General features: G+C 39.8%; 1 protein-coding gene across 4 annotated transcripts in view; it reads left to right on the top strand.

The window, feature by feature from the left end:
* The window catches only part of kcnh7 (potassium channel, voltage gated eag related subfamily H, member 7), a 68725-nt gene that overhangs the window by 27665 nt on the left and 28648 nt on the right, over positions 1 to 12412 (top strand). For all 4 annotated transcript variants that reach the window (XM_067582739.1, XM_067582736.1, XM_067582738.1 and 1 more), the window contains exons 3-4: positions 6463 to 6618; positions 11785 to 12264. In XM_067582739.1, coding sequence (XP_067438840.1) covers positions 6463 to 6618; positions 11785 to 12264 — 636 coding nt within the window. The remainder of the gene's footprint in view (positions 1 to 6462; positions 6619 to 11784; positions 12265 to 12412) is intronic.

The following is a 12412-nucleotide window of genomic DNA, read 5'->3' as shown; positions in this document are numbered from 1 at the left end:
GCAAATTCTCTACATTGAAGGAATTTTGTTTGCATTTGTATGGTTGGTCATATCTGTATGTATATGCAAATGTGCATGTTTGTGTTTGGCCTTAAACACACAGCCATTGACCTCAACCACAAGGGAGATTATTATTTGTTAATTTATTTGACAAGGACAATACATGTAGGTATTGTTACATTTAAATAAAATGCAAATGTAGATGCAATGTATATAGGATTTCTAGCCATAGCTAATTTGCAGTCTTTGTCCCTGGTTAGGCTTTAAAGGATAAAACACATAATACAACACTCTAATACAGGCATAGAGACTAACAATAAAACAGACATAGACAAACAACCACTGCAAACAGTAATTGCGACAACAAAGACTACAAACGACAATTAAGAACAATGACTGAAAACGATGATCAAGAACAACAAAAGGGAAAAAAGCTGTATGCTATATAAACCCATGTATCTCAGTGTTAACAGATTTGCCTTTGTTTAAGCCATAGCTTTGCCTTAGTGTTGAAAGCTTTAAAATCAGTTAATGCTTTTATTTCTGATAGCAGGGTATTCTAAATCTGTGGGCATTTAACTGCTGGTTTGCAGTCTCCACTAACTGCTCTCCTCAAAGTGGCTCCTTAAATTATAATTTTCTCTGAATTTTACAGTGGTGCCATTTTACTGGTTTCTGATCCAGTATTTTCAAAGCATGTTTGTATTGACATTATAGGTTTCATTGCTGATTGGGTTGCCTGGCCCTAGACGGTTACACAATGAGAGATGTGGGTAAACAGGATCTTATGAGTTGAAACAAGTTAAGGTCTTGATGCTCTTGGACACTTTCCTAATATGCTTCAATTTTAATTGGAGATCTAAGACAACACCTAGATATTTGAATTCATTTACTTTCTCTATTTCCTTCTGATCAATAGTTATTGTCTTATTGAAAAGCACATTGAAACAGTTTTTGAGAAATTATTTTGAAGCCACTGTGAAACACTGACCATTTGCCTATTCAGTAACTTTGCGGCCTGTTGTGGAGTCTTTGTTGATACATAAATGATTGCATCATCAGCATACATTTGGCATCCAACCTCTTTACAGCTGTCTGGTAGCTCATTAATGTATAAGCAAAAGAGCAGTGGTCCCAAGATGGAACCTTGTGGTATGCTCATTATGCAATTTCAAAGGGGCGATGTCATACCATTCATTTTGACACATTGCTCTCGGGATTCCAGATATGATTTAAACCTGCTGAGAGATTATTGGGAAAAGTTTAGCTTTTTAAATCTATTTAAAAGTATCTGATGATCAGATGAACAGTATCAAAGGCCTTTTTCAGGTCTAAAAATACTGCTCCCACTATTTCACCATCATCTAGTGACCTCTTAATATTTTTTTTAAGATAAGGTGTAGCCATTTCTGTTGAATATCTTGGTCAAAACCCAAATTGTTCTGGATGGAGAAGCTGGTTTCTTTCAAGAAAATTAATCAACTGCTCTGCCACTAACTTTTTAATAACTTTCAAGATGGCAGGGAGAATTGAGATCAGTCTATAATTACAAGATTGGTCAGGCTCTCCAGACTTAAAAATTGCAGTTATAATTGCTTGTTTAAATAATTGAGGAAATTCCCCAGTATTAATGGATACATTTATAATGAGTTATAGGCCTTATCAGAGAATCAGTATACGTTTTTATAAAATCAGCGTCTAACCCAAATACATCTTTAGCCTTTGAATAATTTAATTGATTAATTGTTGAATTTTACCTTGATCAGTGTGTGTGATGGAAATTAATTCACTGTGTCATTTGCTGAAGTCTCTGACAGCTCTATCAGTTTAAAGTTTGTTGCCAGTTCCTCCACTGATTGGACAAAATAGGAATTAAATGCATTTGCAATTACCATGCTAGCAGAACCAATCACTCCATTTACATTCAATTGAATCATTCCTTTTCTCTTATTAGACTCTTGTTTAATAAGTCTATTGATGTCTCCAAAGAGATGAGCTATTTCCCCCCAGTTATGCAATCAACAGCATAAAGTAGGTAGTCTTTGCTTTTCTTAGTTCACTGACCACATTATTTCTGAGTCCTTTAAAAATAAGAGTATTCTTGTCTAATTTTGAGGAAGTTATTGTTTTAATACGAGATCCCTCTTTTAGTTGATGAATATCATTATCAACCCAAGGCAGAGATGGTCTTTTTTTTTTTACCACATTTGAATGGCTTTATGAATTTTTGAATTGTATTTATGAGTGAATCCATCAAGATATTTATTTATGTCACATGTAGAACTGAATAGCAATTTACTGTATCCCGTACTTCACTCTCAAACAGAAGGATTTCGTTCTTTTGAATCCCATTCTGTCGATTATCAATGTTTGGTTAGTTTCCTGATGATCAAGGTCAAATTATGATCAGACAGACCTGTCAATAAATTCTAAGTTCTTGTCACTTGCTCAGGTTTATTCGTAAACATTAGATCTATAAGTGTTTAACTTGTTCATGTAAGTCTTTTTGGGCCTTTTGTCATTTGATGCTATTTATATTTTGATGTGATCATACTGTTTTTGCTTATTGCCTTTGTCTAGCCAATTTATGTTAAAATCTCCCAGTAATAGTTTCACTGTGACAATTTAACAGTTTCAACAAATCATCTAAATCATGATAAAAAGACATGTTGCAAGAAAGAGGATTGTATCACAATGTTAAAATTCATCTAAGGTGATAAGACAATATTTAAGATTAGACTTTCTAAATCCAGATTAATGTCAGAGCACTTGAGGGTGTCTCTGATATAGATCAGGACTCCCCCTCCTTTTCCTGATTGTCTGTCTTTTCTATAACAATCATACCCAGGAACATCAATCATAGTTGATGGAATATTATTGTTCAGCCAAGTTTCACCCAGAGCCAGGAAATCCAAATTAGAATCTGTCAATAGATGTTGAACCTGATATAATACTCTGAATATTTAAACGACCTCCAAGAATTCATTTCGGTTAGACTTTAAGTCCCAGATTACCTTTGCATGGTTCACAGTTTGAAAATACCTGAGTTCCTTTTGTTTAAGTGCAGCACGACCAATAACTGTTTTGCGTCTCTTCCGGTGAAAATCAGCACTGAGACGTTGCTGTTCAGAAGACGGTGAGTCTTGGATGGTGTCCATTTGAAATATAGTCAAGTTATTCCTCATTTCTGCCAGACCAGGAATAGTTTCCGACACCCCAGGCAGACCAAAGTGAAGTTAGTTTATAGTCGAAGCTGTATCCATTTCCATTGTCAAGTGTGAAGGACTGTTGGTCCAAGTTCTTGATGTTTTACTTATTAGGTCTGGGGCTGGACCTGGGTTCGGCTGTTTATCTCCACTCAAGCAGAAATAGGAATAATAGTGTGTTTAAGACGTGCCTTGTGCTATTTCCCTTATGTCAGCTTTTGTTTGTCACACCACACCAATTGTCTGTTTGCCAACAGGTGGAGTAAATTCCAAAGTATCCATGGCCAAAAAAGTTCAGTTGTTCTCTGTCTGGTAAGAGTGAAATTTTAACAGAGGTGTTTGATGTGTGTGGAAAACACAAAAGCCAAAAACAAAACAGACATAAGCAGGCATACACCCTTTCTCTATTCTGTAACTTTTTCCTTGATTGTTGAATGGATGAGATGGTTGAAAGACACTCACCAGAGCACACACCAAGGTAGACAAAAATGGCAAGAAAAGGTGGTATATAGATGCAAGTATGGAGCCTAACAAATCAGCAGCCATCTTCAGATCTAGTCATCCAGTCAGGGGGTGTCCAAACTTTTGACTGGTACTGTATGTGAGATATTTGATCAATATGAGTTTAGCCTCTTTAGCCAAAGCTCTTTCCTGTATGTGTACTGTACTTGCTAGCATCACTACAGGGGAAAATGGCCCCTGATGGTGCTGTAAAAGTTGAAAATGTACCGAGCAGAAATTTCTATTGTTCCTCCTGAAGTTTCATTTGTCAGGAGTTCTCCATAAACTGACAGATGTCTTCAGCTGAAAAAAAGATGAGCCAATTTTATTTGAGAAACATCTTGAAGTAGCTTTGCAGTGGAGATCAATGAAAGTCATATCCAACTTGGCACAGCAAGTTTGCTTTTCTCTGGCGTGCTCACTTGTTTCCATGGAGACAGATATGATCATTTTAATTTTGATTTGCAAATATAGTGAATTGTCAGGAAGACACCCATCACTGTTATTGCTACTCCTTGTGCTTAAGGAGATGAAACAGCCACATTTGTTTTTATTTCAATAAATTGCAACAAATAGATATAGGGTTCAACACTGACATCAAAGTCAAGGACTTTTCTATTAAGGTCTTTCATAATAAAATGCAAGTGTTCAAAACTGTAAGTTAGAGGTGAATCATTCTCAAGTGTGCAAGATCATTAGAATTTTCTACTGTATTCTTCTTTCATCCACAAACTTCCACTGATATTCACATCCCTATAACCTGTCTTTGCTGTGTATGTGTTCCGTCTAGCTACGGTACAGTCAGACTGTTCCTGAAAACCATGAAAGCAAAGAGACACATGCACATGGAGTATGGGCTGCTTTTGCATATTGTCACACAAAGGCAGAGGAGGCGTGATACAGCTTGTCCCCCCCACTCCCTCTGACTGAAATTAATGGCTCCATCCACTCATGGTGACACTGATGTACTATTAGGGGCAGCATACTGCTTAGCCCAGTAGAATCAGGGCTCCCCAATACATAAATCAAACCCCAGTCTGTTGAAGCAGTTGGTTTGTAATGTTGCTGCACAATAGAATTTCATTGTTTTATAGCCTCTCGTTAAAATATGATAAAAAATAGTGCGAAGAAGACTGAAATTCTGCAATTATTTTGTTTGTGCGTACACAAGCGTATACATACATGGAAATTTTTGCAAATACACACACATTTGTGAGTTAAGTCAGAATTGTACTTGAGTGTGTTTGCGCAGCCGTGTGTGTGTGTTTGTCTCTGTGTTCCCCCAGAAAAGAAACGCTGTGGGCTGGGTGCCTGCTGGGTGAGCTATAAATAGCCTCCTGTTGACAGCAGGACTTAGAGCCTAATGTGAAGGAGAGCATCTTCCAGAGATGTAAATGGTAAATGGTAAATGGACTGTACTTGTATAGCGCCTTTCTAGTCTTCCAACCACTCAAAGCGCTTTTTACACTACGAATCACATTCACCCATTCACACACATTCATACGCTGAATGGGTACAGGGGCTACCATGCAAGGTCCCAACCTGCCCATCAGAGGAAGCTAAGCATTCACACACATTCATACACTGATGGCACAGCCATCAGGAGCAATTTTGGGGTTAAGTATCTTGCCCAAGGACACATCGGCATGTGGACTGGAGGAGCCGGGAATCGAACCGCCGATCTTCCGATTAGTGGACGACCCGCTCTACCTCCTGAGCCACAGCCGCCCATATCCATTATTTAAAACTTAATATACATTTCATTTTCTGGTCTAGTAATCTCTGTCATAGCTTTTGTACATCCCATGTAGCCAATGCTGACAACAGGGGATATCAAAATGATCAATAAAGACAGTCAGTTAAATCTAAAATACCTTGACTTTGTTGGTTATAATGTTAATATTTCATTTCAAGTGAAGACAAGACAGTTGGTATAAACGTTGCACCATCCCTTTTTCATCCTGACCTCTTGTCTGCTGTTTTGATGAATTAGGAACATTTAGACATGAGGCATTAGCAGCAAGCAGGGCTGCATTAAATTTACCTCCCACTGCGGAGCCATCGGCAGTTCAAATAATTGGGGTTTAAAAACTGAAAGCAATTGGGGTTTTTTTTTTCTCCATGAGGCTTAGAACATTCAGAGAATAAAATGTGAGAATGACAATTTATGGTTGGTCACAAGCATATATTGCGGGTGCATTGTTATTCATTTGAATGTCTTGTATTAATTGGATAATGCATCAATGTTAACATGAGTTGAATAGACATTTGCACTGTATTTCACTGTACTGAACTATGCTGTACTCATCTGCAGGACAGAGGGATTGACTGGATAAGTGAAATCATTCAGCTCCAGAGGCTTTCCTCTCAGTGGACCTCTTGACCTTTTCACCCTTATTTCTCTGCCAGGCCTTTCCGCACACACAGCTTTATCTGGAATAAGATGTTTGAATGTCAAAGAGCGTTAATGGAAAGCTGCAGGGTCAAACTGTACTGTATCAGAAAAGCTGTTATGTTACTTTGAAGCTTTGATCAGGTTCTCCCATTTTGTTTTGCAGGCAATTCCATTTTAGCACACAGAAAATAATTAAAGTTATGAATTTTAAATTAGGCAAGCTTGCCTTTGAGATTGATGGGGCTCATAATTTCAGGATTTTATATCTGATTGCAGCGGGTCATGTAACAAGTCCATCTAACACAAAGCATAAAAGTTTATTACCTATTTCTAACTGTGATTTAATTTCCTGTTTGTTAGGTTCAAACTTCCTCTGCGCAACCCATATCATCCCTGTGAAGAACGAGGAGGGCGTGGTCATGATGTTCATCCTTAACTTTGATTACATCCTGGACGAAGGCAGCAGTGACTCACTGGAGAGACTCAACCACACCTCACCATCCAAAGCTCACCAATGTGAGTAAAACACACTACATGAAACATTTGGTAGAAGCTTTTATTCACAGAGCCTGAGCACTAATCCTGGTGGTGTTGGTGCCATGCAGTAAATATACTGTTACAAATATTGCACTTAAAAAGATGGAAACATATTCACAACTTAGACTAATCATGTTAGAACATTCCAGTTCTTACATGTACTGCATGGACTCCAGTTGAAGATTGGAAGAGAAAGGAGGCAGAAAAGGAGTGATGGTGATGTAGCAGCCGGCTGTGACCTTTTACTTGTAACCTTTTCCCACATCCACATCAATTTGTGCCTTTAACCCAACCCCCTCTGTGTCTTAAGAATTTGACATGACCCTGATATTAATGTTGCACGCCCTGCTGTCTGCTAGAATGGATACATTTCTTTATTATCTCGTCTTTTGTAGTATAATGCCTAAATCCAGATATAGCTTGTAGCAATCTCCAGCTCGCACATTCACTATCACTTGTTCCTACACAGCGTTGAGTGTAGCTGCAGGAATTCCCTGCTAGATGGCTCCTTTGGCATGTTGACACCAGCATTTAGCCGACACTGATGCGTTGGCCTGCCATCATCTCAAAGGTCTGGCCCAATTATAGCTCATAGCCTGCCAGGATGGCCTGATGAACTACTGGAGCAGTGCTGGAGAGCACTCCGCTTCCCAGAGCTGTCGGTGTAATAGTGTATAATGCCATTCCCCAGCGGTGCTCTTGAACATGCTCTTGAGACCTCCTTTGTCTTCTATGTGTCTCTCTTTCTCCATTTCCTATCTGTGACATACTGTATGAAACTGCAGCATAGAGGACCAGAGGTCACCTCTAGATGACTGTAATTGGATGAGGCCCCTAACAGGCTGTTGCCTCATGGGGTGTGTGGTGAAAAGAGTCCTGATGCGTGTGTTGACTACTTAAGCAAGTGTGTGTGTATTTGTGTGCAGACTCGATTTGTGAGTCTGTTCGTGTTTGTGCAGGCGTGTATGTGTCGCTGATAAGGCCTTCCTGTCACTTTTTTAAGGGAGCTAATTGCTCAGCCCGAGCACATGGGCAATCCCTGATGGAGCAGGCTTCTATTCACGCCTATCTGAATATCTAAGTGGGCGTCCCTGCAAATCTGGTGGTGAGTCCCAGATTTGTTTACCAGGACGAGTATCAATGCTGGACACTGTCTCCCTCTCTCTCTCTCTCTCTCTCTCTCTCTCTCTCTCTCTCTCTCTCTCTTTCTCTCTCTGCCTACATGCAACCTCTGCAGTCGCAGGGATTACCAGAGAGAGTTGCTATTTCTTGGCCTCATTTCATCTCAGCCCTCCCTCAGTTAACTCTAGAGACCTAGTATTGCACTTTTTTACCAGCAGATGGACCGAGATCACAAATTATGAGTATCACTGCATACTTTAAGAACCTTACAGATAAACAAACTGCTACAGATGTAAATTTAACTCCTTGTGTGACTATTCTGATAACTCTACAGTGTGTGCAGGAGGAGCTGCCTTTAGATGATGCTAGGTTATGATCCATGTGTTACATTATCTGGACTCCATCTGGGGAATGAGCAGCCATGCATTAGGTGCTACTTATCGATTGCTTTTGCCACTCAGCATCGATCCATCCATCCTGCAACCATCTTGGATTCTCATTTTTCTTTGATGTGGCTGAGCAGGACCACTTTCACATACCCATAAATTACAAGAAAAGCGGAATTTAATGTATCGGCCATAACTCCAGACTAGTGGTTTAAGAGTGGACAACGGTGTGAAAATGTCTGATTTATTACTGACTGTGATTCATATATGTTGTTATTGTTGCAAGGCAGAAATAGTACAAACTTGAAGTATCAGAGGGAAATTAAGGAACAGAATATGCCACGCACTGAAGGCAGATAGTGGCACAAATTAGCATGTTATCAGTACACTGTGTCAATGTGTTTGACAACCATTGAACTGATAGTGGAAAAACCGTACAGTGAATGATCAAAATGTCTAATGTATCCTAGTGAAACAGCACTTTGTGTTCAAACAAACTGCACAGAGTGGCACAAACTGATGCTGATGAACCTGAAACTGATGGGACTTTAATATGAATTTAAAAAAAAGCTGAACAAAATGTATTTACCTGATTTGTTAGCTCATCACAATAGCCATTTCCCCCACTATGCTACACTATCAGTTTCTTAAAAATAAAACCGTCAAGTGCAATGAGGACTTGTATGACTTAATGACAGTCTCTTAAAGATGGCTTTGATAGGACACCTGTTACCTGTCAGTCCCTGTGGTTTAAAGTTTAGGATCAGGATGGGATGGTGTCCAAGAGGTACAAACACATCCATGAATTCTTTGCAGGTGCTGGGTTCCAAGGGAAGTGTTTGAACATGTGCCTATTGTAAGAAGCATACAATGTAACCATGTTGTCTCTGGTTTAATTCCAGCCAGTAACCTTTATCACATATTATTTCCCTTTCTTTCTCCCCATATTTACTGCCAGACTCTGCTGGTAACTATCTAATTATGGATAAATGCCATACAAATATAAAAACAGTCTAACTACTACTAACTCAGGCTTGTTGAAATACTTTAATTTTTTCTCTTTATAAATGAATGCGGTGAAAAATGGGGACACAGCAGAATTAGTTATTCTCTACAGCTGGTGAGTAATAGGTGAACAGGGAGCCCAGGTAAACACTCCTTAGGTAAAAGAGCACTGCATGCAAATCAGTTAGAAAGCACATTAACCACACTAATGTTTTCTTCCTCATTTAACGTCAGCAAAACCACAAGAACAGGATACAGAAACAAAAGGATGCAAAACCGTTTTTTGCCCTGTTTTTACCAAAGGATGAAGGTTTATTGTGCTCTTTTCTACTTCTCCCTGATATCTGAATCATGCTCACATTACAGAAAGACATTTCACTCCCCAGCATGGGGATCTGAGGGCCCAATTAATATTCAATGCAAATATTACTATCTGGTATCATAGCAACAAGGGCCACTGTGCGTCCATTGGTTGTGTAAAGCCGCTGGTGAGTTTTTGCAGGGAAAGAATGAGAGTGTTTGGAGAGGCAGTGAGAGGGAGGACACACACACACACACACACACACACACACACACACACACACACAACCCACTAACAGCACTCAAAGGGCAGCATATTCCTGCAAGGTTCAGCCTTTTCAATATCACAATTAAATATAGCTACATACAGTGTTCTCAGCACACACCATGAATCCGTGACTGAATTATGAGCTAATTAAAAGATTTGTGGCGTATATGTTTATCCTCTAGGCACAGTAATTAGAAACAGAGCTCTGAGCATGTGAATGTGCACCAACTACCATTCATTATTTTGGTAAGGTGTCATTTTAACAGCCAAGTCTGGTGTTTAAATCAAACTGTTGGAAATATGGAATGCTGTAGAGCTGCACAATTAATTGGAAAAATTGTCACTGTTGTTATATTGCAACGCTGCGATCGCTAAAGGGGACAATTTCTCTTGTAGGGGAAAGTGTTGGAGACAGCCCAACTACACAGGGTTTTGTTGTATTTTGCAGACTCTTTGGCAGATAATTTGGGTTTGCTGGTTTGGGATCAGTTTCAGATAGTTGAATCCGTATGGTATTTTTTATCAGCAGATGAAACAGAATTTGTTCATGGTTCTTTTACAGGAACAAGAATACTAATTCAACTTAATTCCATCCTAATGAAGATGAATGACTTGTTCAGTCATATTGCAATGTAGATTTGAACACTAGTTTCAGATCCTGCTCTGAATCACCAATTAAATGCAAATGATCATTTCCAGCATCATCAGCATCTGGCTAGAGACTTAATTTAAACACTCTACACTGACCCAAGCAGACACAGAGTATTGTGTCTAAAATTAGTTTCTTTCTCTCCTACCTGCCAGTCTCACCGAGTAAAAGGAGCAATGAGGAAGATAAAGATGCATGCTGCTCACTGCTGAGCCTCAAACCTTAATTCCATTTTCTATTTTTACAGCCTACAGTACCATGTCTCTGAATACATCCCTATCTGTTCTGCTCTTTGCAGATATTGGAGTCGAACAGGGTCAAATTCAATGTGCTGCAGTTTGCTAAAGCGAATATACAAAAGGGGACATAATGTTTTGCTGTTTCGTTTCATAAATTCAGGTTTGCTCCATCGTTTTTTTTTTTCTTTTAATTCTTTTATGAAGGGACTTCACAGCGCCTCATGGCAGTAAGACTTGTTTTCCAGGACTGAGAAAGCATTCTGACATGTATGGCATATGCTCAGGCGACTAAATGATTCACAACATACAGGCTACGGTTTGCGGTCCATATGTGAAATCCTGTGAGCGCGACTGTCTCTCTCATGACATGTTTGCAGATATTGTTAGATATAACTAAATGTGCCGATTTGTGAATGGTGTATGCGTCAATGTGTACTGTGTGTTTATAGCATAGCCTACATGTATTCAATTTAACAGACTTTACTCTAAACTCAACTACAATCTTATTATGTTTCACTGTTTCCTGCATAAGATTCCTTCAGACTCTGTTATAAGCAACACCCCGAATATTACTTTCTCTGTTGCATTCTCCTTCATCTCCCCAGCTATCAATCACTCATTAAAATCCTGCACATAATCCTTTATAGTACTGAGTCCTCATCGCACTTCTACCATTATAATATTTCAGCAAATGTCCTCCTGCATGAATAATTGAAGGAAATTGAAGATTGAACTAGTGCCTGCGGCAGAGCGGGCATTTGTTTTGATCTGCCAGGGTCTTTTTAAGATAGCTGCATTGGCAGGCTTTTCAGTGCTATTGGCAAACAAGTACAAGATATCAGCAGGGATGTTGAAGACTGCAAGCAAGTTCTGTTACAAACACCCCATGAAAACACAACCCAAGGTCAATGGGGGTTATGTTCCCATGCAACCACCATACACTAACTATAACTCTTCACAATAATTGGATCAGTTAGTTATCCACTGCTGGATGAGGGAACATTTTCTCCTCAAAATGTGTGTTTATACATGATCCAAATTTCCTATAGGCACCCATGCATACTCAGTGTCACTGGTCACCATAAACTGTTGTTAAATTGGGTATTAGTTTGGAATAATATGACAGAAATAGATGTCTTGTTTCTGTGTTTCATTTTCAATTTTCTTCTCCATTAGGGAAAGGAAGATTCTTTCGCTTCCGTTTCCCAGCCTTACCTCTCCTGGGCATCAGCAAGCAGTCCCTGCCCCAGGAGGACCCCGATGCCGTCATGGTCGACTCCCCTCGCCACAGCGACGGCTCTGTGGCCACACGCGACTACCAACTCCCCACCACCCGTGAGAGCTGCAGTCCCTCCTACGCCAACGACACCCGTGCCCTCATCGGCCCCAGCCACTGTTCCACCCCTGTGTCTGGGCCTTTGGACCACTCGTCGCCCAAGGGCCCCTGGGACCGGACATATCCTGACCAGGCCGTCGCCCAGACCCAACACCAGAGCCAGGAAGACACACTCATCGCAGCTCCATCAATCCCGGGCCTCACTCCAACCGCCTCCAGAGAGAGTGTTTGCAGTATTCGCAGAGCCTCCTCCGTACATGACATCGAAGGATTTGGGTCCAACTCCAAGATGGTGTTCAGGGACCGACATGCCAGTGAAGGTAGGAATCTCCTGCTCTACTCTGCCCTTACTATTTGCAAATCTATTTTGTAAATCAATTTTTTGTAAGATTTCCAAACAAATATTACACAGTTCTTTTATCTAATAACTTCTGCTTTATGTTATTTTCTCTTTTTAATTACAAAAAA

The sequence above is a fragment of the Thunnus thynnus genome, chromosome 24 (genome assembly GCF_963924715.1).
Source record: "Thunnus thynnus chromosome 24, fThuThy2.1, whole genome shotgun sequence".
Lineage (NCBI taxonomy): Eukaryota > Metazoa > Chordata > Actinopteri > Scombriformes > Scombridae > Thunnus > Thunnus thynnus.
The sequence above is the reverse complement of the archived record's forward strand: the minus strand, read 5'-3'. Positions and strand labels throughout refer to the sequence as shown.